The 27,850-nt window shown below is 38.0% G+C and overlaps 1 protein-coding gene and 1 long non-coding RNA gene across 4 annotated transcripts in view; one reads left to right on the forward strand and one right to left on the reverse strand.

The window, feature by feature from the left end:
• Positions 1-8,065: 8,065 nt before the first annotated feature.
• LOC117662003 (uncharacterized) lies at positions 8,066-13,265 on the reverse strand. 3 transcript variants are annotated; one of them, XR_004590224.3, is made up of 4 exons: positions 13,084-13,265; positions 12,516-12,650; positions 10,177-10,267; positions 8,094-8,151 (listed from the first exon to the last, which is right to left on the reverse strand). It is a non-coding gene; the product is annotated as an uncharacterized LOC117662003 (long non-coding RNA). The 3 variants fall into 3 exon arrangements; XR_004590225.3 differs by lacking the exon at positions 10,177-10,267 and having other exon boundaries at positions 8,066-8,151; XR_004590223.3 differs by lacking the exon at positions 8,094-8,151 and having other exon boundaries at positions 9,995-10,267.
• Positions 13,266-13,370: 105 nt separating this feature from the next.
• HSDL2 (hydroxysteroid dehydrogenase like 2) overlaps positions 13,371-27,850 on the forward strand; it is a 34,521-nt gene continuing 20,041 nt past the window's right edge. Inside the window, exons 1-4 of the mRNA XM_034410599.3 lie at positions 13,371-13,655; positions 21,864-22,027; positions 26,369-26,467; positions 26,614-26,728. Of these exons, the coding sequence (XP_034266490.1) occupies positions 13,639-13,655; positions 21,864-22,027; positions 26,369-26,467; positions 26,614-26,728 (395 nt within the window). The 5' untranslated portion in view covers positions 13,371-13,638. The remainder of the gene's footprint in view (positions 13,656-21,863; positions 22,028-26,368; positions 26,468-26,613; positions 26,729-27,850) is intronic.

Here is a 27,850-nt window from a genome sequence, read left to right on the forward strand (position 1 = left end):
CCTCAATTCTTTGGCGCTCAGCCTTTCTTATGGTCCAACTTTCACAGCTATACATTGCAACAGGGAAAACCATAGCCTTGACTAAACACACTTGTTGGCAGAATGATGTCTCTGCTATAGTTTGTAAATGCAACAGAATATTTTGTACAGAATGGAATGCAACAATCTTAAAATACAAACTCAAAGCACAGTACTTTCTCATAATTATAGTACATAATGATCACTATTTTAAAAGACATCCAATTCTAATTCTTGAAAAGCCATCTGCAAAAGCTGGGTCTTTAGAGATTTCTGGTGGGCTATTGGAGAGGGGATCCCATTATTCCTGGAAAGCAGCTGCAATAAATTTCTTTTGCAAGTAATATGCTTAACACTAGTCAACAAGCAGTTTGAACCAACTGCAGTTTCCAAATGGTCTACAGAGGCAACCCATCCAAAGCATAGGACACAAGTTTAATCAAGTAATGACTCAGACATGAGTCATTAGCCAGATCTAGACTGGCTGCTGTTGGTACATCAAAGCTAGGCAAAATCACTTCTGATCATGGACTTAATCTGCCCATCTAGCAGTAGCTGTGCGTCTAGGAGAATTTATTAATCTAGGAGTTACTATGTTATGATCACTGAAATATGATCTTCTAAAAGGTATCAGAATTTTAATTTTTACATATAAGATAAATATATTAAATACATATAAATAAATGATAACATAATAAAGGTGTGATAAAATGATAAGATACTAAAATGAGAGCCCAGTTAAGTGTAATAGTTAAAGATCTGGCCTAGACAAGAGACTGTGAGTTTTAGTCCTGCCTTGAGATGAAAAGCAGCTTGGTGACTGGTTGAGCTAGTTTTTCTCCCTCAGCCCAGCTCACCCTGTAGGGTTGTTCTTGTTGGAGAAAATAGAAGTATTAGTATGTTCATTACCATGAGTTCTATATGAAAAAAGGCAGGATAAAAATCTGAAAAAATAAAAAAAAATCAGTCATCTTTCTTAAATTACGGTCAAGAGTTTAAATTTATGTATTGTATTTCAATGAGCAAACAGTGACATTATGCAGTATGACTATACAGTTTGATAGTGTAGTCTAATATTTAGAAGGGAAATAGCTGTAGTGAAAAGAAGGACTAGGGGTGACATGATTAGTGTTCCAATATTTGAGGGGCTACCACAAAGAAGAGGGAGTCAACCTATTTTCCAAAGCACCAGAAGACAAGACAAGCAACAATGGATAGAAACTAATCAAGGAGAGAAACAACCTAGAACTAAGGAGAAATTTCCTAACAGAACAATTAACTATTGAAATGGCTTGCCTTCAGAAGTTGTAAGTGCTCCATCACTGGAGCTTTTAAGAAGAGATTGGACAACCACTTGTCTGAAATGGTATAGAGCCGTGATGGCGAATCTATGGCACGTGTGCCAGAGGTGGCACACACAGCCCTCTGTGGGCATACGCACCGTCGTCCCAGATCAGCCAGCTGGTTGTTGAGGCATGCATGCTGGTCCTCGGTTTTCCGATGCTCTGGCTGTTTAGCACTCTGTGCCTAAAAGGTTTGCCATCACTGGTATAGAGTCTCCTGCTTGAGAAGAAGGCTGGACTAGAAGACCTCCAAGGTCCCTTTCAACTCTGTAATTCTATTAAAACATTTGTGTCGGTATGGCTACATTGGCTGGGAATTCTAGAAGAATAATAGCAAGACATTTCAGCTGTGTTCCTTCGATACTTTGATAAGATATAATATCAGTGGTTTGCAAACCATCCTTGTCTGGTTTATACAACACACTTTTTTTTTCATTATCTTACATTTTTTTTACACCACTTTAATCTCATTGGACACTTATATGTAAACAAGTGCATATCTTAGTTTTTGACTTATGAACAGTTGCTTAATAAGTATTGAAAGTTATGATGGACTCCCCCCAAAAGGTACTTAGGACCTGATTGGAAGTTCTAATGGGTGCCATCCACCCCAAATTCGAACTTCTTTTTTTAAAAAAATTTTTTTATAAACTTTATTAAAACACATATAAAACACATATAAAAAACATTTACAAAACATACAACGTATAAGTAAATTTTCCTCTTAAAGCAATATTTCGTAGTGGTTCTTCAGTTAATGCAGTTGTAATTTTCCCCTTATTTTTAGCCTAGTAGGAAAAGGGAAAGGAAAAACCAAATTCAAACTTCTGATGGCTGCCAGCTGCCTCCGCTCCAAATGTGATTGCAGTTATGGCTATTTGAGCATCCTGTGGTCACATGACCAAGGTTTATGAGACTTTTTTTTTTTTTGGCTAGAACCTGGTCTTTACTTCCTGTTTCTGTCAAAAACAGTCCATTGCAGACAATGGGTTCATGTAACAACCACGGTGTTTACTTAACAGCTATGGTGATTCGTTTAATGACTGCCACAAAAATGTGGTAAAATTGAAGTTGGTCACATGATGACCCACTTAACAATTTGCACTTTTTATCATAATTCTGGTTGTAAGTTGAAGACTATTTGTAAACTATAATTTCCTATATTGTGAGAACCTAACCAATGAAGGCATCATGTTTGAAAGCCTGCTAAAAAGTTTTCAAGATTTGTACAAGTATGCTGTTTAATACAAAGATTCAAAATGGACTAGACACTGAGATTAATTGAGAAGTTTCCAAATTGTCATATAATACTGTCTATTTTTGCTTGCCTTGTCTCCATGAGATCACTCTGCTTGCTTTTCACATGCATGGGAAGAGAATGCATAAGGATTTGCATAACCACATGAAAGAGCTATGCTAGGCTGAAAGAAATGAACACAAAGTCAAAAGGGAGCATCAGGTTTTTAAAATAATTTTTAAAAATATTCTTCTAAGGATTTAGTTGCAATTCTATACTTATCTTGACTTTGGGCCAAACAGACATTGATTGGTTTATTAGTTGATTGATCATGTTTGCATTTTTCATTTTTGAATACTACTCCAATAAAAAATTAAAGTGATATGATGGTCATCTTACATCATATTTGTGTTACATATTTGTGACTGATATTGGGATGTAAATATTAAAAGCAGTTTTACATTGTGATGTCTCTATGTGTGCATTGTCACTTTTATACAATTGTGGCTAGATGCTAAGTCTATGCTCTTGACATTTACACAGACTTTTAGAATGGATTCATACATTGAACTCAGTTGTGACACTGTTTATGAGAATTCAGACATTGCCATTTATAATGCATACTGTAGTTTATGCTTTAGTATGTTTTAGGAATCCATTCTTGGATTATGCAAAAATAAAAATCACAATTAAACCTAGAAAACAGAAGATCATAGGAGCTTCAGCCTGAAACTGTTTTAGTTGTTGAAGCTGCCGATTCTGTTTGTTTTGATAAGAGATGCCTAAGCTTTTATGTAAGAGAGGAAGAATGGGGCCTTGAATTTCTTCCATCCCAAAATATATTAGTATAGAATGTTTCCCACCAGATTGTTTAGTTCTCAGTATTGCCAGCCTTTTTAGGGTTTTAAAATCTGAATCACATTTTTTTAGTTTTCTGTTTTAATTGCAGTCATGCTTTACTACTCAGAATATTTGCTGGCATAGTTCTTTTTTATACCAATGAGCGATAAATGTCCAACGAAGCAATCATTACTGTGGTTCATACACCTTGCTAAACCAGGATTTATTTTAAATGGTGATTTGTTAATCAATCATGAGCCAATGTAGGCTTGATTATAAGATATGTACAAAGTTATAGCAATAGCTATAAATATATGACAATCATTTTAAATTTGTTTTTACTTGCACCTGTGGAATGGGAAGAAAGCAAAGCAAGGCATAAGTTCATATGCACAAACAAACCAGATATTCTTTTACACCTAATCAGATTGAAGGTTTTAGCATTGTCAGATGGGCAATATTCTTAATCTTTTCAAACCATGGCACATAAAGGACATTCTGAACAATAATCAGACTCAAGGTAGTAGCTGGGTATGCTGGTATTGCCTTCTTTTTCTCATGTTTTATTCTGGCTGTTCACCGCCCTGAGTCCTGCTGGAGAAGGGCGGTATACAAATTAAAACAAATAAACAAATAAATAAATGTTTAAAAGCATAAACAAACCTGGAATAAAACATGGAAGCAGAGATGCTTAATGGTAATATTTCTTGACAAAAAATTGTTTATGCTTTTTCAAACGGGACCAGTTCAACCGTAACAGTCAGATTTTTAAAATGGGGAAAATAAGATAATTTTTTTGGTCAAACTGAACTGCAGTGACTATATGAATATATGAATATATTTAAAAATGTATCACAAATATTATTACTTGGCAATGATGGTTGATATGGGTTGCTGCCAGCATCCTAGGTATCGACCAAGTATTTTCTTAAAATATACAATGTTCAAAGTAGTGCAGTTTTTTGCAGTTCTGGTGTTATTACAGGAATTGCAATTTCCTGATGTACTGTGTAAAATTCTTGAACATGGTGCCAAGTGTCCCGATGACAATGGGTATCACTGTCACATATTTCATCCATAATCGGGTAGTTTCGATGACCAGGTCGCAATATTTCATGATTTTTTCTAGTTCTTTTTCTTTGACTCTGGCGTCTCCTGGTACAGTGATATCAATAAATTGTATGCTTCGGTTTTTGATGACTGTGATATCTAGCTTGTTGTGTTCTAAATGACAATTTGTCTGTATTTGAAGGTCCCACAAGATCTTCACCTTCTCATTTTTGACTTTTCGGATACAGGTAAGTCATATTTTTTACATAATGCCCAGTGGATTAGTTTAGCAACTTGGTCATGTCTAGCTGCTGCTGCTGCTGCTGTTATTATTATTATTATTATTATTATTATTATTATTATTATTATTTCCTAATTTGAAGCCCTGAGATTCTTTGGCTGTTTCCCATTCAACCACTTATCATGTTCAACATTTCCTTAGCTTTTTCAGATCAATAAAAAATGAGTGGGGAGTACAAAATTAATAACATTACTGTATTATAAATTAATTAGACTGTTAAATATTAACATACTCAAATTTTTATCATATTCACACTCAGCATTTTTATCACACTGTTTTCCAAAAGTAGATAAATAAAAACTGGGAATGAAAATACAATATCAGAACAAAATGAGGGCTGTGTAGAAATAGAAACGAAATTAAGCATACTGTGGTAGACAAATTTGATTTATTTCATTTTATACTTAACGAATATTTGCAAATACATGGCTGCCACTTCGCATTTATGTGAGTATTCTGCAGTCTTCTGGTGTTCCACATATGCCCGTACAACCCAACCTTATACATATTAAAAGAGGTTTGTTTATTTTATTTTCTTGTTAAACAAATAAGATTAAAGATAAGATTAACAGGGTATTAGCAAACAAAAAAAAATTCTTTTCCTGGAAAGGGCTGGTCTAGAAAAGGAAAAAAAATAACTAAGCTGGTAGAACTATCTAGCTAATTATCTGGGTCAATTATCAGGCTATAAATTCCAAATCAGAGCTTCAGAATTATTAGTACATGGGATTAAACTGCTGTGATGGACTGTAGCATAATTTCCCTTTAGACATTTCCTCAAGAATGTGTACATCTGCATTTATATTTCTCAATCTAAAAGCTTTGATGTCACTATGAACATTCCAAGAAAACTCATGGTAGAGAGAGGTGGAGTAGTAATTGGTACTGTTTTGTTCTTGCCCCTTTTTATAAAAAAAATAAGCTTTTGACACTAGCACACAAGAAAAAGCAATGTATTACATCTCTGTATCTTTAAAAATATCTCCCTTAGAAGTTTAGCAAATAGACCTCAGATTTTTTTTTAAACAGGGCACATATGTTTTTTATTAAGGCTAAATTTAAAATCTGACTTAAAATAATATGGAGAATATTTCTATATTTGGTATACAAAAAGAAGTTGTCAATGCTCTCCAGCAAAGAAGTCAGATTAACTTCCTTTTGCTACTTACTGTATAGCCATAGCTATAAGAAAGTATTTACTATGTAACTATAGCTATGGCTCAGGGGTGGGTTCTACTTACCTTTACTACCGGTTTGTAATGGGGCCGCGCGCGAGCTTCCCACCGGCATTGGGCGAACCAGTAACAGCAGTGGCAGGAGACTCCGCCCACCCACCCAGACGTCTCTGAACATGCGCAGAAGAGTTGTGCGTGCATGCACCCACAAGCGAACCAGTAGCGGCCGAAATTGAAACCCACTACTGGATTGCATCCAAGGTGCCTATTACTATTGGTACTAACCAGAGGTGGGTTCTACTTACCTTTACTACTGGTTCGCAACGGGGCCGCGCGCGCACATCGACTATCCAGACTATTTTGTCTTCCTTACTGACAGTTGTTCCAACGTATTACTTATCAGAAAACAATATTATATTTTCCTCAGTGGGTGTAAAATTTTTTAGTATGGGGCTTAATTACTGCAGTGCAAGAGAATGAACATAAAGCCAATACAATATTGTTTAGCTTTATAGTCTTGTACATGAGAATATTTTGTTGTCTTTGTCAGATGCCTCTGATTTACATTATGTATGTTAATCTGCTAAAATATGGCAAGTATATGCAGTATGTGTGCTTACAATGAAGGAGGATATGTTAAAGCTGTAATTCGCAATGCTAATTTAAGAGTTATCTTCATTAAGATGACATAGAGCAGCTGGTCTAGAATATTTAAATGAAGCATCGAAAGAAAGAAATCCTGAGTTCCTGCTGTACAGAATTATAGTATTTAACAGCAAAAAAACAAAAAAGCACCCCTAACCCAAAATTATCTGTACAAATGGTTAATTTCCAACTGTTTTAGTCATTTACAATTAACTGTAAGAGGGTAGGCTAATGTGAAACGTTGCATTAAATAAATAATTTATGCAAGGTGTTCACCACTTAGATACGAGTACTTGACACTTTTAAAAATGCATGTTGCCAGCCTCATATTTGGTATGGAAGAACTGGTATGAAAAAATTAGCATGCAAACAAGTAAGTGAGCAAGCAGTAAAGGTTGCCTAGCCGGCCTTCTATTTTTCCACCAACTTTTCTTGTTAGCCCTCTACGCTTATTTTACAATTTACTCAATTTATCTTATAGAAAGTATAAGAGTTGCAAAACTCTGAGTTGTTTTTCTGATCATGGTAGGATTTGTAAGATAAAATAAAAGTAATATAATAATTTGATTTTAAAGTTGACCCAACTGAAGATGTTTTTTAGTAAACCACTAAATGCCTTGAGTTGCAGAAGAAAATAATATGCAAGCATTCAAAAGCAGTATCTATCAATGGAAGGAGATATTTTTTTACACTCACTATTCTCCAGCTATTAGATAAAAACCATGTGTCCTTTAAACGTTTATTCACTATTTAAATCTATTTCAAATTTTATTAAGATGAAAACTGTCTAGTTTTACGGTCATGTTTTCCAGTTCCCATAGAGCCGTGATGGTGAACTTATGGCACTTGTGTTGGAAGTGGCACGCAGAGCCATCTCTCTGGGCACACCAGCCATTGCCCATTGCTCTTCTGGGCCAGCTGGTCTTCACTTGTGCGGGAGCACCAGAAACCGGAAGAGCAGCTCCCTGGTGTGCATGCACATGCGGTGAAGCATGGCATAGTAAACCCTAGCAGACAATGTTTTCTTAGATAGTACAAGCACACTCTTCAAATTCTTCTTCATAGAACTGAATGTTTATCAGGATTCTGCCATATATCTAATTAGCTAGGAACTCATTATTATTACTATTATTATTATTATTATATTATTAATCTCAGAGTAGTGAAAGTAATGGTCCCCTGTTGACATTTATCAATGATTAAGAAATCCATGTCTTTTAGCATATTTCTACACATTTTACATTCATTCATTTCAAAAATCTTCATTAGATGAGCAGCAGTTTCCTTCTATTTCTTATTACCTGAACTGAATTTAAAAGTTCCCTACATCCCTAATGCCTTCAAGTAACAGTTAATTATTAGTTCACCAAAGGCCTGCAGTAAGTAAATGTAGATTAGGAACTGATGGAAAACTCAGTTTTTTTCTACTAGACTGGTTCAGGCCCTACGTCTTTTTGCAAATTGGCTTGAGGTGCCATGATTCCTTCAGCTGCATTTCTCCTTCATTCTTCTGTATAATTCAGTCAACAGGCCGTAACCTTCCTGAGGGGAAAAAATAACCTGCAGTTGATCATTTTAATAGTATGGAACTCTAGAAGGGATATGTATATTTTTATCTTCTGAGATAATTATGGTTCACATTAATACTTTTAGAACATGCCCATTTTACTAAAAATTTTGAAAAATAAAATATTTACTTTATGTCTTTTGAATATGGTATTTGCGCTTTTGCCCCCAAAGGGTCAAATGTGATTGACTGAAACTTATATTTGATAGTTCATTTTTTTCTTTAACAAACAAATAAACAAATTGAAACAATGCCCAAGAAGTCAAGTAGACTCTAAACTGAATCAAATAAAGTGTAAAGAAAAATGTTATGAGGTATCGCTGGTATCTAACATCAGATAAGTTATCTAAAATGTATAAAGATACTTCAAATGAATGCTGGAAGTGTAAAAGTAAAGAAGGGACTTTCTATCATTTATGGTGGACATGTAATAAAGCAAAGAAATTTTGGAGTAAGATTCATATTTGAATACAGAAAATTCTTAAAATGAAGATAAAGATGAAACCAGAAATTTTTCTTTTGGGTTTAATGGAAAAAGACATGGATAAAAAATTTGGAACTTTGATCTTATATACGTTGACAGCAGCAAGACTACTGTATACACAAAAATGGAAGGACACTTTGATTCCCACCATGGACGAATGGCTGCAGAAGCTGATGGAGTTGGCAGAAATGGCTAAATTGATCATTTTGACTAAATGTATTAATATATAATATATAATAAATGTATTAATATATAATATATATTAATATATATAATATATAAATATAAGTATCTTTGTTTCCACATGGAGACTGCTTTTGAACTTTGTGCTTGAGGTGGAAAAAATGAAACTTTGATTTTGGGTTTTACCAATTAGATTGATAGATGCTTATACAAAGCATACAAAATGGCTAGTTTATATTACTATGAAAAAAACAAAAAGTTGTGGTTTGATGTTAATGCTTTATTTTACTGCAACAGAGAGAGTAAGAAGTCAACATTTTTTCCTTTTCCCAGCCCTTCCTCACTTCTCTTCCCCCGCCTTCCTGTTTACTTTTATATTTTGTATCTTATTTTATAACCTAAAATGTTTTTTTTAAAAAATAAACTGAATTAAATAAAAGAAAAAAAGAAGCTAGTAACAAATCATAAGATTCCTGAAGCTACAAGAGTTTAAAACCAAAGCAAAAGGTTGTGTTTAGCATTGGTTTAAGTTATTTGCTTTTTATTTACAAAGTTTCAATTTTCCATTGAGGGAATACTAATCCCTAACCAAACTAACCTTATCTAAAATTTATGGTGTGAGGGTTGCATGCTCAACATTTTTTTTTGCTATTTTTACTTGCAACAGAAAGTATGAATCAGCACATTTTATTCTCTGTGCATACACTGTCTACTCCCGTCCTACCAAAAGGATGGTGAGATGGTCCCCTTCACAGATCCTAAAAAATGAAACATTCCTATCATTGCGTTACTATCCTGTCAGTAAATCAGAGCCTTAGAATTTCTCATTTCACAGTTCAAAATTTCTATGAAAAATCTTACTAAAATCTATTAAGTCCGGTTCCTCTTTTCTGTAAACTGAAATCCAACAATCATTGTTTCAGTAATGTGGTGATCTTCCTCCTCTGAATTGCACTCCATTTTTGCGCAAACTGCTATGCAAACAGTGGTTTTGTCCATGTATTTATTTAAATTAAGAGATGAATAAGATCTTAAAAAGCGGGCCACATTTCAGTTTCATACAACTGTTCCTTCGTTTTCTTCAAAATAAAATGAGACTACAATACAAATGCAATAGAATACAAAACAAACAAAACCAGTATCACAATATTGCAGATCTTAACTTTAGCTGTTTACTCTCCAAAAGCTTTCCAGAACAGCTTGGCTTTAACCATTATCTATAAACCCATAAAGAGGAGAGGTAATTGTTGCCTTGAATCGTAAGTAGTTTCAAAGGAAGGGTCAGCCAAGAATATCTGACTCCATGCCCCTCTCATTTATCTTCCCGAAATACCTCTTAATAGGAGGGGACATTCAGCTGCTCTCTAGTCACTCAGGATGGAGGGGCAGAATATCCTTGGAACAGGCAAAGATGTATTATCTATCTAGAGATAAAAGGATAACTAAGATATCCAGGAACTGGGTCATATAAGGCTTTCAAGATGTTGCCAAGTATGTTTGTTTGCTTTTGTTGTATTCTGATAACTCTAGCAGATATTTCTAAGGTTATTGATGGTGATGCAACCAGGGTTCTACCGGAGCATTTTCTTCTTGCAGTTGGCATGAACAGCAACAGCAATAGCCCTTAGACTTATATACCAGTCCATAGTACTTTACAGCCCTTTCTGAGCTGTTTACAATGTCAGCACATTGTCCCCAATAGTCTCTCATTTTATCGACCTCAGAAGGATGAAAGGCTGAATCAACCTTGAGCCCATCAGGATCAAACTTCAGGCTGTGGGCAGTTACCCTGAAATACTGCATTCTGGCCACTGTGTCACCAAGGCTCTAATGACCATTGCCAAATATTCCAGTCCAGTGGTGAAATCCAATTTTTTTTAGTATCAGTTCTGGCTTGGTGGGTGTGGTGTAGCTGCTTGGGCGTGGCAGGGAAAGGATACTGCAAAATCCCTATTCCCTCCCCACTCCTGGGGAAAGGATATTGTAAAATCTCCAATCCCACCCCACTCTGGGTCCAGCCAGAGGTGGCATTTGCCAGTTCTCCGAACTACTGAAAATTTCCGCTACCGGTTTTCTGAACTGCTTGAAGTTTCTGCTACCGGTTCTCCAGAACCTTCTGGATTTCACCCCTGTTCCAGTCCCAGCTCTGAGGGTGACTGACTGACCTGGGACTGCTAATTATCCATTAGAATGTACTTATATTCAGAATAGTTTGAGATGTCCTAAAAATCTAACATGGCTACAAATTTTAAAAGAGCCTTTGGTGACAAACAATAAGGCATTTCTGAGTTGCCGTTAGAGGGACATGCAGTGAAACAAAGAGAGTTCCCAAATTGCATAATTGTGCAACAACAACAGAGCTACCCAATCAGATTGCTGTGCCCCAGTTAATATTTTTCTACTGTATGGTGAAGAGGTAAAGCAAAGCTAGAAGGAAAGATCAATAATCTCACCTCTATGTTCAGAATACCCACAAATCAGGACAATATGATCCATAAGGGAGACAAGAAAGCAGTTGATGATGCAGACAAGGGAGGTGTGCAGTGCTTAACTGAATACTGGAGAACAGGTTTTAATTTCCTTTATTTATAGCAATAGCAATAAGACTTATATACCGCTTTACAGTGCTTTACAGCTCTAAGCGGTTTACAGTCAGCATATTCCCCCCAACAATTTGGTTTCTCATTGTACCCACCTCAAAAGGATAGGAGGCTGAGTCAACCTTCGACTCAGGGTGGAAGGCTGAGTCAACAATTTATCTCCTCTTTCTCCTTGTGGCTTAATTTGCAAGCCTGATAGCTGGGTCTTCTCTTTTTGTTAATGATATAAAAGCTTCAGAATATGTCTGAGAAGTGGAATTATAATCATTAAGTTGATGAAAACATTATTTGCAAGTGTAAATGATATGCCAACTAAATATATTTTATATAATGTTATGTATAAAAGAACCAACTCAAGAAAAAAGGATTGTTTATTTATGAAGAACGGTTGCAGGATTTGGGTTTGGCTAGTGACAGTCTAAAGAAAAGGACTGGGGGACATGATAGCAGTATTCCAGTATTTGAATAGGTGAGGGGAGTTGTCAAATTATTCTACAAAGCACCAGAAGGCAGGACAAGAAACAATGAGTGGAAACTAACTAAGGAAAGAAGCAAGCTGGAATTGCGGAGAAACTTCCTAACAATGAGGACAATTAAACAGTGGAGCAGCTTGCCTTCAGATGTTGGAGGTGTTTCATCACTGGAGGTTTTTAAGAAGAGACTGGACAGCCACGTCTGAAATGGTGTTGGATCTCCTACTTGAGCAGGGGGCTGGACTAGAAGGCCTTCAAGGCAGGGGTGAAATCCAGCAGGTTCTGGAGAACCGGTAGCGGAAATTTTGAGCAGTTCAGAGAACCGGCAAATACCACCTCTGGCTGGCCCCAGGAGTGGGGAGGGAATGGGGATTTTGCAGTATCCTTCTCCTGGAGTGGGGTGGGAATGGAGATTTTGCAGTATCCTTCCCCTGCCACGCCCAAGACATGCCCACCAAACCACACCATGTCCACCAAGCCACGCCCACAGAACCGGTAGTAAAAAAAATTTGGATTTCACCACTGTTTCAAGGTCCTTTCCAGCTCTGTTTTGATTCTGGTTATTGTATTGTGAACATGCTCTGGTTTCTCCCTAGTACCTTTGAAAGTCAAGCGGTGCAGCTCCATCATCCTACTCTTCAGCAAACCATTTCTTGCCGAGTAGAATGTTGTGATTAAGATATTGGACTAGCATGTGGATCTTCTTCAGCCATGGAAGCTTAGTGGAAGGGTGACTTTTGTCCATTGGCGTTATGGGAAGAACAAAATGAAGTAATCATTTACTAAATAAGCCACACCTGGTTGTGTTTGCATACTATGAAAAAACCTTAGATCATGAATTACAAAGTCCAATAGCTAGGATTACAAGTTTAAGGCAAAACTTGAAAAGGTGATCCCCCCCCCCGTTTAGTTACTAACTCTTTCACCTGTCATTGTGAAAGGTTTTTTTTTCTAATTAGTTAATTGTTTGACATTTTGATATTTTTCTTTCAAACGAGAGGCCAAATCCATGCTCTTGGCAAATTCAATCATAAGGAGTTTCGGTCGTTATTTATCTCGAGGACCTCATATCCGCCACTCGCGATAAGACGCATCGCCTTTAAGAATAAAGTTACTAAACGACCCACTCATGGCTTCAAATTCTTGGCTTCACAATAAGCGTCTTACACAATATCTTGATGAGATTCGCTCTTGGTGGAAAAAAAAAAACAGCGACAGAAGGTCTAAGAAAACCCAGCCGCGTACGAAGAAAAATCTTCCCGCCCGTCCTTCGGGCGACCGTCTCAACCCAACCGTTAAAGACGAAAAGAAAAGGCGGGGAACCGTCCCCTCCCCGTCCCGCCAATCGCTTCACTGAATCACGTGACCCGGACAGGCGGCGTTCCCGAGCGTTGGTTGAGTGAGCGGTTGCTAAGGACGCGCAGAATGAGGGGCTGAGTCAATGACGCAAGAGCGGGTTCCGGGGGGCGGGGTCAGACTAGTGAAGCCTGGCGAGGGGCGGGGCTGAAGACGAGGCTTCTCTTTCCCGCGTGGCAAGCGAGAGGGGCGGGGTCTGAGGGATCGATTTCGATTGTTGCGCCTCTTTTGCTCTGGTTGAAGGTTCTAAATCTAAGCAAGTGTAGGAATCTGAGCGGCCTTGCGAGGCACCAAGGCGCTGTCCCGTCCCACCCGGGCCTGAAATCTGCCCGGCGGTCCCCGCTTTAACTTTCGTCGGACCTGGCCATGCTGCCCAATACGGGGTAAGTCAGAGATCACGGATCGGGGGTGGGTGGGTGGTTGGGGGTCTTTCTTCTTCCTTGGGAACTTGCTTTGCCCAAGAGGTGATCCTCGGGGTTTCCGATGATCTGGGTGAAAGTGATTTCACGGGGCTTGGATTGTAAAAGGATGACAAGTGGCCAACCTGATCTACTTTATGTTACTGACAACGGCTTGATTTTGCTGAAATTCTCTAGAGACACTTCTCGCAACAGTATCGTTGGAACCAACGAAATATGTGTGACACTTCACATTCTCCCGCGCAGGTGGATCCGTGGAAGCTGATGTGATTTGGTTTAAGAGAAATCCAAGAGTTTTGGCTTTGATGCAATAGCCTAGTGTCTTACTCTTTATCTGGAAACCCTTACGAGGGTAGGGAACAAACTTTTCGACGATCCCCACCTCCCGAATGCAAAAAGTTCCAAATCGTGAAACTTGTATATTGTACTGAGCTACTCAGAATCAAGCAAGATATGGAGAGCTTGAATTCTGTGGCTGGAAAAGCTTAAGTCAAAGCTGAGTTGGGTCAAGGCTGTTTAGACCTTTAGGATGACAACATCTGTTCATTCAAAAACAGTAAATCTTGGACTATTGGCTGGCTAGTTATGTTGGAAACCTGTTACCATTGTAGAGGAAGTTTTGATCTCAGCTAGAACTACTGTCATATTCTAATGCACACAAAGGTTTTTTGATTCCAAAAAAACCCAATAACTTAAAGCAAACAATTAAAATTGTTTGCATATAGGAATACAGTGAATGGTGTAGTTAGTAAGAAAGCCCCCTGATGTGGCTGATTTGCATGGATTAATCAGGAAGATTTTAATTGGGATTGTTATGATATTAGGCTGAATGTAGAATGGAGATCTATAATTGTGTTTGCCCAAATAAGTTTTCTGGGCTTCGCAAGGCATTTTAAAGGGTGGCTTTGTGAAATAGGTTTATTGAAGCAAAGCAGTCTTTGATACATTAAAGACTTTGTAATTTCTGGAATGCTCAGAAGGGGGATAGTTCAAAGTCTTTCTTCAGTTGTTTCCACATATGTGCACTTACCCCAACTGCTTTGTTTCACTGGTGATCCCAGGGAACAAGTGGCTTTCAAAGCAGCCATGTCTTCCCTTCTGAAATGCCTTCCTCAAACATTTTGTACAAAGTTAATGATCTTTCTTCAGATCTTTCTATTCAGTGTTTAAAAGATGAGGATGGATGCAGGGTGCACAGTTCTTGAGTCTTTCAGGAGCTGAATGCCTGCATAGGAGTTCTGTTAGTATAAAAATATAGCTTTATTGTTGGCTCTTTACTCCTTGCCAAAAGTCTTTAGTAACTTGAGGGAGGACTCTAAGATAAAGTAGGCCAACCTTTATGAGCTAAGTGCTTATGAATTGTGAGGACATGTTGTGGGCGTTCCACATTATATGGAGGCCAAAGGTTTCACTTTACCAGAAAGAAGAAGATGAAGTTGCTCTCCTCATGAGCTCTAGTCTTTCATATATGTTCTTTATTACTTCAGTTTACTTTCCTTTGGGGAGCTGATAGTATTAAACTTCAGCCAGCCACCTAAGAATCCTTCAGAAGCATTCTTGGGAGTAGAGATATGTAGGAGGGAATTTTGCATAGCAGCATGCTAGCTTCTGTTCAATTTTTTAAAATTAATCTTTAAGGAATTAAAATGTGATGTGGAATGAAGTTTCCTGAGCAGCAAGGAAGATGTTTGTAAATACCTTGACATAGGACACCTCTAAAACCAAAATACTACAGGTTTTTTAAAAAATACTTACATGGCAGACATCATGCTGGCACTTGCAAATTTTTTGGAGCACTTCTGGAATATTCAGTTAAAGGAAGATTGAGAGATTATCCTTCTGTTGTGAATGAAATATGTGAAAGGTAAAAACAATAACTGATTTCTGGACTGTTTCTGTCATTTTCTCTCTCTCTTTGTAGCCTATCTAAACTATAATCTCTTAGACGTACATTGGAAAAGTACCAAGTAGAGTTGGTTCTTTTTAATTAAGAGCATAACAATTTTCCCTTGGGAAATAGCTTCCTTGAAACATGTTGCATGAGCAGCTGCCCTTGATATATTTTGTCCTCCCACTCCTTGCTGTAATTGAACTCTAATTGTGAGTTTTCAGTATTTCTAAGCATTGTACAAAGTTCATTGTAGACGGGTTGAACACAAAACAAATTGGATCCGACTGTTTCAGCTCTCACAGTAATTATCTCACGGTTTTATTACAATGCAGAGACATGTGTCAAAGGGCTGCCACTGATCTGACTGCATGCCTTATAGCCATCTTGCCAATTTCATCTGCCACTTTAGACCTGGATAGATCAGCATTGAAGTATTCCTGCCCTTGCTATTTGTGGAGCTGGCAATGATAAGATGTTGAACAGGAGATTTGGGTGGTCTCTGTTTTCTAATTGTTGGTACTTAATATTGAACAACCTGTAACACGATTCCTTCATCCACATCTAATGAAGGAAGGCTACCTTTGCTTGCATTTCTGAAACCTGTCTGGGGATGGAGGGAGAGGTTACTATAACCCTTTGGGTTTCATGTCTGTGAACCCTGGGCTGGCAATATATTCATTGTTATCCACAAGATCCTGGCAGCTTCTAGAGGTGCTGCTCAACAGGTAGCTGGTAGTGAAGTATTGTGAAGTTTTGGCTGCAGGGCTTAGAAGGGACTGTAGCTCATCTACCAGCCTTCCTGCTATATGGCAACTTCCCTACCTGAACTGCTAAGGTTTGTTTGCCACACACATAATGGGTCAACTCACCAGAGCGAACTTGCCTTGGAACAACTCGCCACAGCCAACTTGCTGCAGGACAATTCAACAATTCAATTTAATTAAAATAATTAAAAATTATTTTAATTTTGGTCATTCACATTTCATTTTGTATCTCCTTTGACATTCTTTCTTTATTGATTCCATGCCACCACTTCTTCGATATTAGTGTAACTCTTGTTCCGCGGCAAATTGTCCTGCGGAAAGTTGGCCACGGAGAATTGGCCATAGAGAGTTGTCTTAGACCTGCCACACATTGTACTTTATTTTTATCTTGGAATAGTGGCTGCATTTGGAGGATATTATTTATCCCTTGTGAAAATATTGCTTCCCATTGGGCTTGGAGTTTTCTGAGATTGTACGCCTCTCCAGAGAGGCTTCCCTATTTGATTTGTCCATGCTAGACATGCTACAAGGTTCCAGAAGAAGCTTAGGGTTATTCCTGGGATGATTGAGGCCTTACTCGCCACTTGGGTGGTATTGCACTTTAAGGATTCTGTGCACATTCATGCTCACCGGAGGAAAACAAACAGCAAAGGTAAGAGTCTTTCTTAGGCAACAAGGGTACCTATAGATAACTGGTCTGTGATTCTGGTCAAAGTGATCCAGTCACTCCTGGGCAGTGAAAGCTTGGGGGAGAATTTAGGGGCCATTATGAGGATTATTCTAGGTGTCTCTCAGATAAAATCACTTGGATTTGTACAGAATTGAATTGAACTGCCTGAAATGAGATCTTGCCAATTATCTGGGAGGAGTTTGAATAGGTTGGTCCCAGGGGTGAAATGCTACCGGTTTGCACCGGTTCAGACGAACCGGTACCCTGTTTTCCTGAAAATAAGACATCCCCTGATAGCATGTGCCCAATCAGACTTTTGAGCACATGCCCTAAAATAAGCTTCCCCCCCCCGAAAATAAGCCCTCCCTGAAAATATTTAAACGCAGAGCTGGAAATCAGGTAAGACAGCAACAGGAGCCCCATCTTGCTCCACGCACCCCAAAATAATAAGACCTCCCCAAAAATACAGCCAAGCACTTATTTCGGGGTTCAAAAAATATAAGACAGGGTCTTATTTTCAGGGAAACACAGTAGTAATAAAAGCTACCAGTTCGGGTGAACCGGTAGTAAAAAAAAAAACAGCTGTGGTGCGCAATTTATATTTGCTAGAAAACAGGAAATCCTGCTTTCTAGCCAATCTAAATTGCGTGGCACAGCTATTCTGCCCCCCCACTCGCTGTTCTACTTACCTTCAAAAGGCTCCTTTTTCTGCGTGAAGCGTGCATTTGGGCAGCGAACTGGTGGCAACCTGCAGAGGATTTCACCACTGGTTGGTCCTGATGAAATGGACACCAGGGTAGTCGCGAGTTTGGCTACTAGTGTTTTAGATCCCTGTCCTTGCTTCTTATTTAAAGCCTCATGTAATGGATTATGAAATTAGCCTTAAGGGACAGGAGGAGGAGTTGCAATAGTAAGGCAATGGTCAGATAAAAGAAATGTAAGCCCGAAGCAGAAGTGTAATTTGGAAAAAACCCTGAGATTTGACCTATTCTAGTTGAAGAGAAAGATAAAGGCAGGGAAAGAGGAGACAGATTCAGACTTGGCTGGTTGGATGAAACATTATAAACAAAGGGGGCGGGGGGAGAATCTTTTTTAAGTTTTAAAGAAGAAGATATTGCTTCGGAATTCATATCATGCTTTCATCAGGTTGCTGGTATGACTTTCAGGTGAAAGTATTGGCAAGAAAATGAGTTGGTGGTAGTGCTTTTTTTGGTTGTCCTTGGAATTTGTCATTTTTTTATTTTTCTTTTCAAGGGCTGACTCTATATTTCTTATGAACTTTGCAGTAGCAATAATAAAAGAGCCATTTCCATTTATTTTGCTCTGGAGCACTGAAAATGAAGTTCCAGAAGCCACTGTGGTTTTATATGTTTTGGCTGGTTCTGCCTATATTTTTTACTTTTTCAGTTGATGTTTTTATTGTTGGGACCTGCCCAGAGTTATAGATGTGAGACATATTACTGCACAATGGACACAATAAATAAACATACGTAGATTCTGGCAGTGACAAGTTCATCTATTCCATCAAATAAACACTTCTACTACGTTATTGGTTTTAAAATGCTATGTGTGTGGGTGTGTACCTTCAAGTCAGTCTTGACTCTGCCAACTGCCTGGATTAGCTCCTTATCTAGTTCTAAAATTCTTCTCATTTTAGATACAGAGGATAAAGTCACCTAGACGAGCCAGCATTTCGAATTAATTAATTAATTAACTTGTAAAAATACGTTTTTACAAGTTTTAAAACTGCTAAATTTTTAATAATGCATCATTTTTATCAGTTGTTTCAGTAAGGGAAATCCTTCCTTCTGTGGGATCATTAGGGATATTGTTCCAACCATAAAACTCAGGCAAACAATTTATTTGGACATTTTGCATGACAATGTTTAAATTACTTTCTTATATGTTTTATCATTGGCCCCCGATAGATGCTTTTGTAGATGGATTGTGTTCTGCTGAAATAAATTATTCATTTCAATGAAGAAATGGAGGTTTGTTGCAGAAGCAAATTCTACATTATTTTCATTGTTGCTCTGATCGGCTATTTTTAATGAAAACCTTTTTATGCCTGTTCATTGGTGATCTAGAAAGTAAAGGTTTGATGTGGTGAGGGAGAGTATCTTATAGTTCCAGGTCTCTCTCTTTTTTTGGCAGCTTTGATATTTTTCTCATTCAAACAGTGTACATAGACAGTCATCAAACTCTTACATGCCTTCTCCTACATAAAATTAATTAATCTCTACTGGTCTTTTTTATCACTCATGGTTGGATGCCTTGAGCAAAATGAAACCATAAAAGAACTATTTTTAAAAAATCTTATTTATCTTGTTATCTTTATTGCAATTTTACTGCAAAGGCACTAAAATAAAATTATTTAAGTATATTTAAGTGCTGTTAAAAAGTCTCTAACAAGTCTTATTAATTAAAGGAACTGTTCAAATAGTTGAGAGAAACCCTTCTGAAATCTATGGACAGACAAAATAGGCCCCTTTAAAAAAAAAGTGTTATATGGTAAAAATAGTTATTGTTCTGGAAAAATCCTTGTAATGCACACATGGTCTCTCCAGTATTTTCAAAGATGAGTAGTTCGTACATGCTGTTTCAGGGAATCAGTCATGCTTTGGATTTCTTTGCATTTGTTGGAAGAAATGTCCATCTGGGTTCAGTTCCAAGTGGGGAGAAAGACACTGGAAACATGAAGACTGCTTGAAAAAATAGTTTAATAGTGGACAGGACCACATGGTTTTGAGGTCCTGGGCTAAAAGGCACATGAGTGTGTGTGAGAGAGAAAGAGATTTATACCATCTGTTGGGCTTTGAATTTGAGCTTGTATTCTGATTGGTTGTCAGACTTCCATGGGGCCATGCAGGGGTAACTTTGTATTGCTTTTGAGTCCCAAGCTTGGTTGAATCTTGCTGGGTGATGACCAAGATCACCCAGCAAGTGATTTTGGTGAGTTCTGTTGCTGAGTTCTGGTGAATTCTGTTGCTAGATGGGTAGAGGGCTAATCCTATCTTGGGTGAGGGCATTTGCTTATGAATAGATATCGCTTAAGTGCTGACATCTGCTGTGGGCTATTGAGAGTGTGGGGACTATTAAGAGTGAGTCTGTTTCTAGCCTAAAAAACATGTTTCTCCCTTTCTCATCCAGGGAAATATAATATTCTGCCTTTTTAATATTTCCTAGAATATTTCATTCTTCTAGGAGAGGGGTGAGTGCTAACTTCCTATACATTCATAACTGCAGGTACAGGAGCTTTGACAAATTGATCCCAAGCTACAGCTTATTCTCATAGCCCTCCAATAATTTTATCCTTTGTTTATGAGATTTAATGGAGAACATTGAGATAACATTCCTTTTGAACACTATGAATGTCTTCTGCGCATGTTCTGTTTCAGTTTATGCTCATCTCTTCCTTCCATTGATAGGGACTACTTAGTTTCAGTTAAAGTTATAGAGTTAGGTTATTTTTAAGAACTTATTCTTAAGAGTTAAGAGTTGCTCTTAATGATGGTTACTTTGAGCTTTACTCTTCAACACATAGCAATATCAGCAACACTTAGACTTATATATCGCTTCACAGTGCTTTACAGCCCTCTCTAAGCGGCTTACAGAGTCAGCATATTACCCCCAACAATCTGGATCCTCATTTTATAGACTTTGGAAGGATGGAAGGCTGAGCCAACCTTGAGCCAGTCAGGATCGAACTCCTAGCTGTGAGAATGCAGAGTTAGTCTGCAATACTGCATTCTAACCACTGCGCCACCGTGGCTCATGGTGTCAAGTTGGTGTCAACTTTTAGTGACCACTCAGATAGTTTTTCTCTATGATTTTATAGAAAACTATATTTTAACTTGCAGTATCTTAAATGTATCCTATAGTGTTGGGATAGTCTTTATTTTTTAAGGAGTAAAACGGTTATTAACATCCATGCTATCCATACCATCCATCCCGCTAACCCTGGGAGAAAGTTAACTCGGGACTTAAAGGCAGAACCTATTTTTGAATAAATGAAGTGTAAGGTTTGATGAAAACTAGGCCTACATTTGGTGAAAATAGAAGATACTGGGTGGAGGTGCAAATGAGAAGCAGATTCATATGAAGATTAATTTTCAGTCCTAGAGCTTTTTGGTATTTAGCTTCTCGCAGTGCATATGTGTACTCATGCCCATTATTCTTGGTACTATTTCCTATGTTTCTTGGGTTTAGGATTGAACCAAAGATCTCCTTAAGTCTAAGAAGCTGACCATATATTCTGCATGCAAAAGGTCCCAGGTCCAATTTTTAATATTGCTAAGTAGGATTGGGGAAAGCCCTATGTAAAAACTAGGAGAGCAGATGTCAGTCAGAGTGCACAGAGCTGAATTAGGTGGTCCAGTGACAAAACTATAAGGCAGCTCTAGTTGCGTAAGTATTGTATTGATATAACTTTTTAAAATCTATTGGGATGAGTTGGAATGAGCAGGAAAAGCAGTTCTTGGTGATCTTCCTGTGGCAAAATTAGTGTATTGTCCTGGAAATATTACTGGAAATGACACTATTAGTTTTCTTTGCTATGCAGTTAATGATAAAATCTAAGAAAATATACATATTTACTCAATACATACAATACATGCATTTATTGGCTGGATGCCCTTCTTGACACCTATGCGGAGTTCGTAGACATACAATGCAACATTATTTTTCTAAAATATTCCCGGTTATTGGATTTGAATTTAATTGCAAAATTTAAATTTACAAATATGTATCAACTTGAAACAATTGTGATGTAAGATTCACTATTTTTCTAATGTTTAAATGTCATTTCATTCCTGATTTTCTAATTTTCTTTCTTTCATTTTTTTTAGGAAGTTGGCTGGATGCACTCTCTTTATAACAGGTGCAAGCCGTGGCATTGGAAAAGCAATTGCCTTGAAAGCAGCAAAGGATGGGGCAAATGTTGTTATAGCTGCTAAGACGGGAGTACCACAACGCACACTCCCAGGAACAATCTATACTGCTGCAGAAGAAAGTAAGCCTTAAGAAAGAGACATGGGTGATCTGAATTCTGCTACTTGATATAATCTCTAATCATTTGGGAACTTCATCCTTCAACTGAATTGAACGTTAGACAGATTTGGCCGGCTTGTTTCAATTCTGTTGCTGCCTCAAGAGTCATTTTCACTTTTACTCTTCTGCTTAAATCAACCCAGAGCTGAATGCTTTGATATAACTCAAAGCCATTCTTCCCTCCACTCTATTCTCCTCCATCCTCCCTGCCTAAAATATTCTTAAATTTTAATTGTGCAATGTTTTATTGATCTACAACAAAGAACAAAGAGTGGATTTATGCTTATGGTGTTGTACTGGGAGTTCTCAGGTGACCAAAGGATGACGAAAGGATGATCTTGAGATTATCTCTATTGGAATTTAATTTTTTCCTGCTAACTACCATAACTCCCAGTTCAGGAAATAGGTACAAATGCTAAATACATTTGATGAACATCAATACATTTAACAAGATAAGCATACAAACAATACAGGTCACTTTATTAAAACTATTAACAGTAGAGAAAAGTGTACAGTAAGAATTTATGCTAGGCATAGAATACTGAAATCTCTTTATCACAAGTAGTTATAAACAAAAGGCATACAGTACAATGCACATTGCAACAACTCATTCAGGCAGGACTAGGAATAATAAACCCAAAGAAGTTACAAAGGGATGCTTACACAATATCTAGAAAGCATCCCCTACAATAATGGGTAAAGGTTCCACTTGCACATATGTGCTAGTTGTTCCTGACTTTAGGGGGTGGTGTTCATCTCCATTTCAAAGCCGAAGAGCCAGCGCTGTCCGAAGACTCTCCGTGGTCATGTGGCCGGCATGACTAAACACCAAAGGCGCAAAGAACTCTGTTACCTTCCCACCAAAAGTGGTCCCTATTTTTCTACTTGCATTTTTTACATGCTTTCAAACTGCTAGGTTGGCAGAAGCTGGGACAAGTAACGGGAGCTCACCCCATTACGCGGCACTAAGGATTCGAACTTACTGAACTGCCGACATTTCAATCGACAAGCTCAGCATCTTAGCCACTGAGACACCTCTACACATAACTGAAGACTATAACTTCCCACAGTTTGGCCATATCATAATGATTTATAAGTAAGTTCGTGATTAATTTTAAAGTAATCAGGGTTATTAACGTTGAATACATACAGAAAAAGTGATTCCTTTTCTGATGAACAGAATTTCTGTGGGAAAATTCAGATGAAATGTGTGTGTATATGTGAGAGAGACACACAAAGAAAAAAAAAGAAAGTGAAAGAAGGAAAGGAAGGAAGGAAGGAAGGAAAGAATTAAAGAAAGAAAAAGAAAGAAAAGAAAAAATAACAAGGACCAGAAGACTCTGGTGGTGATAATGACAGTGGCATTAGGAAGGGGTATGAGAAGCTGGAGAACTAACTGAAGAAGAAATTCAAGAGGATGTGTAAAGTCAAGGATAAAGTAATCCAAGTGAGGCTAGGAGCACCAAGGGCTATGACTTCTAAACTGGGAGAGTGGCTTCAACAGATCCCACAAATGCCATCAGAGCTCCCTGTCTAGAAGAGTACAATACTATGAACAGATAAAATACTAACACAGAATCCTCAAACTCCCAGGCTTCGGGTAGAGACATAACACCCATACCAGTGAGAAGCATTTTTTTTCTTCTAATAAAGAATGAGCAGAGATACTGAATAAAATGCTAATTAAAGAACTCTTGCTGGGTATAAGATAACCTAGAGCATGCATATTTGATAAAATCCAAACAAAATTGGAAGCCTATGTTTAACCTACAGAGTCTTGGAAAGAATGATATCCTAGTCAAGCAAAATGAAAGTTGCTCCGAGGAGGAGCTTTTAACAGCCAGGTCACAAAACTTGTGTGCCTTCTCTGTTAGGCCTCAGAGCTGCCAAGTACAAGGAATAAGGGAAACCAATGGGGTTTCACAGATCCCCAAGTCTGAATCAAAACGAGCTAAAGGGATCAGAGAAAGTAACTATAAGCCAAGCCACAAGAAACAAGAGATGACAAATATTTATGAGGAAAAAAGATAAAGAGCTCATGCTTTACAAATAAAGGAAGCAGTTAGCAAAGATAGAAGCTTTTAAGATAAGTTAAGAAACTAAACACAAAGCAAGGTCACTGAGCAGCAACAGGATCATCTCGAGATTACATGTTGTCAGGAAGAAAGCAAACGGTGATGTTCATCAATAAGTGGATCATCGCTCAGATTTTGAAAACCAGGAATTTCCAATTTCAATACTGGAATTTCAGCTGACCTTAGAGGAATGTTTTGTGAGGAAACTGTCCATGTGAGTTCCCAGAGGAAAGATCAACTAGAGATATAATATCATCGCCACCCAATTCCTGCATACAAATCCTTTAGTCTAAAAAGAAAAATAAAACATTAGTCCTATAGGCCAGGGATCCCCAACCTGTGGGCCACGGCTCACTAGTGGGCCATGAGGAGACTGCAACTAGGCCGGGGAAACGGCTGGCGAGGGTGCACACCTGCATACTCACTTGCATGAGCAGCAGGCAAGTGTGTACACTCCATTTGCGGGAGCAGCAGGCGCGGTTGCACACCACTTGTGCAAATGGAGTTCCGTGTGCTCTTGCCAGCTGTGTGTGCATGCAAAACCATCCCCTCTACCCACCCCCCTCCCGCTGGTCCACAAACTCTGCTATAGGCCAAATACAAAATTGGAAATGCATTTTTCAAGAAATATTGTGTTGAGCTACATCTAAGGTGATTGAAATCTCCAAACTATTTGCAGTACAGATAGAGTAAGAAGTGTTGATGTTTAAACTCTTGCCTATGTTTTTAGCTCTTTAGTCCCAGGAAAGTTTTAAGTATTTTCATTTTTAAGCTACTTTATTGTAAAGCAGAAACCCTATTCTCTATTCAGATTGATGTCAATTCTGAGAAACTTATAACTGCTTCATTAGTGACAAAAATAGGTATTAATTTGACAATTTGATAATTGTATACCATCACTGGACTTTATCACATCAAGGCCCACAAGCAGAGCTTTGGGTTTGAAAATTCCCACTTCATCCAGTGAATCTGTAAATAGATTGGAGTTTACTCTCTTCTTCTACCACCTCCCAACTTTCATCTTGGATTTATTTTATTCGTTTATTATATTTTTAATTTTCTAAAAAAACAGAGTTCCCTGGATAGATTAACAAATAATTTCAAACAGGCAAACATCAGTACATCTATCAATTTCACAAGAAAAAAGCATAACGATACATATAAGCAGGGGTGAAATGCTCCCGGTTCGGACCGGATCGCCTGATCTGGTAGCGATGGCGGCGGGTGGTTTGGAGAACCAGTAGCAAAAATCCCTGTGCCCCGCCCCCACCATGCCCAGCTGAGCCGCACGATCATCAGAGGCTTTTTTTTTTTACTTTTAAAAGCATTTTTTCTACAACCTCTTCTGACGAAAAAATGCTTTTAAAAGTTAAAAAAAAAGGGCTCCGCTGGGATCGTCAGAGCCTTTTCAAAGCATTTTTTTCTGCAACCTCTTGGCTGAAGAGGTGGTAAAAAAAATGCTTTGAAAAGTCTCTGACGATCCCAGCTGAGTTGCCTGATCGTCAGGCATTTTTTAAAAAGCCTCTCTGATGATCCCAGCTGAGTTGCCTGATCGTCAGAGAGGCTTTTCAAAGCATTTTTTTCTGCAACCTCTTGGCCGAAGAGGTGGTAAAAAAAATGCTTTGAAAAGTCTCTGACGATCCCAGCTGAGTTGCCTGATCATCAGACAGGCTTTTCAAAGCATTTTTTAAAAAGCCTCTCTGACGATCCTGAGTTGCCTGATCGTCAGAGGCTTTTCAAAGCATTAGAAAAAATGCTTTGAAATTTTTTTTTTTTAAAAAAAGTTGCCCACGCCCACCCAGTCACATTAAAACACCCCCCCCCCCACCAAGCCATGCCCACAGAACCGGTAGTAACTAATTTTACATTTCACCCCTGCATATAAGTATAGATAAGTTGTAGTTCGTGAACTTGTTTCCTGTCGTTGTATATAAAGTTAACTATTGTTTAATATTTGGAACTTGCATTAAACTGTGGATAACCTAAAAAGGAGGAAGTAAAGGAAAAAGCACTGAAATCATGATTTATGACAGTTGAATCTCTTAAGGATTCTGTAATCCCAGAGTTGTATTTTGAATGGTTCCAAATTTGGGGTGTAACATTAAACTCTGGAGAGCTTGAAGACTTTCTTTCTTTCAAAATGCAATTAAATTAGCATTTTTTACAGCGGACTTTTTAAAAAGAAAGTTGACTGACTATATATATATATATATTGATTTTCTTATCAGTTGAAGCAGCTGGAGGAAAGGCTTTACCGTGTATTGTTAATGTAAGGGAAGAAGATCAAATTGCGGATGCTGTGGTCCTGGCTGTTCAGAAATTTGGAGGTAACGGCTTGTGTTCAGTCCTGAAGTATATACTAAACGTACATGTTTATTAAAAGCTATTTAAACAATAAACAGCTCCCCCCAGACAAATTGCTAGATTGAAAGATGAATTTTCAGAAATTAACATGACTTGTTTTTAAAACTAGGAATTGATGTCCTTGTGAACAACGCGAGTGCTATTTCTTTAACGGGCACACTGGAGACACCTACGAAAAAAGTGGACCTTATGATGAGCGCTAACACAAGGGGAACTTACCTTACGTAAGTGATTGCGGACGATGCATCTTTTGAAATATTGAGATTTATGTACCCTTTTTTTTTTTTAAATCCCCTGCATTTAAATGAGAGACATTACAGATGAAACATGTTTCTGGTTGACTCAGTTGCTCCCTAGAATCTGTTTCACTTTTTGGTTAGAAAGAATCTGAATTAAATAAAAGGATCGAGAAACTAGGAAGGTCTAGGAAGACAAGACAGGTAGTCCTCGACTTCAACAGTTCATTTAGTGACCGTTCAAAGTTACAGCAGTACTGAAAATAGTGACTTATGACCATTTTTCACACTTAATACAACCATTGAAGCATCTCCATAGTCACCTACTGAAAATTCAGATGGCTGGCAACTGGTTCATATTTATGACGGTTGCAGTGTCCTGGAGTCATGCAATCGCCTTTTGTGACTTCCTGACTAGCAAAGTTAATGGGGAAGCCGGATTCACTTAACCATTTTACTAATTTAACAACCACAGTGATTCACTTAACGACAATAGCAAGCAAAGTCATAAAAAAGGGCAAAATTCACTTAACACTGTCTTACTTAGTAACAGAAATTTTGGACTCAATTGTGATCATAAGTGGAGGACTTCCTGTATCCCACAGTCACAAAATAGCCTTCAAACCATTTTCCAACAGGCAAGTCAATGGGGAAGCTAGCTGGAATTCGCAAATCATGTGACATTAGGCATAATGACCTGTGGTGATTGACTTATTATTGACCAGAGTGGAACTCACATATCAGGCATGTCATGTGATGCTTCACTTAATGACCGCATTGCTTTGAGACAGAATTGCCAGTCCCAATTGCTATTGTTAAGTGAAGCTTTGGAATTGGAAGAAATGTCTCTTCTTCCATGTATTTCTATTCGAGCTTTAGAATCTTTAGAGTCCTTATCCAAATCTCACCGAGGGGCACCAAGTGACTATATAGAGGTAGGATTTTTCAGTGATTTCTCTCCAGCGTTACAGTAATTTTCCCCAGAGACATTGATTTAATATTGCCTTTGTTTTGCCTTTTAGAGGCCAGTCAAAGATCTTTTCTTGCTGGGAGCCTTTTATTTTTAATTTTCTGCAATATGGCCTGTTAATCAACTCTCTTATTTCTGGT

Source organism: Pantherophis guttatus, chromosome 2 (assembly GCF_059756535.1).
Source record: "Pantherophis guttatus breed Tessera chromosome 2, ASM5975653v1, whole genome shotgun sequence".
Lineage (NCBI taxonomy): Eukaryota > Metazoa > Chordata > Lepidosauria > Squamata > Colubridae > Pantherophis > Pantherophis guttatus.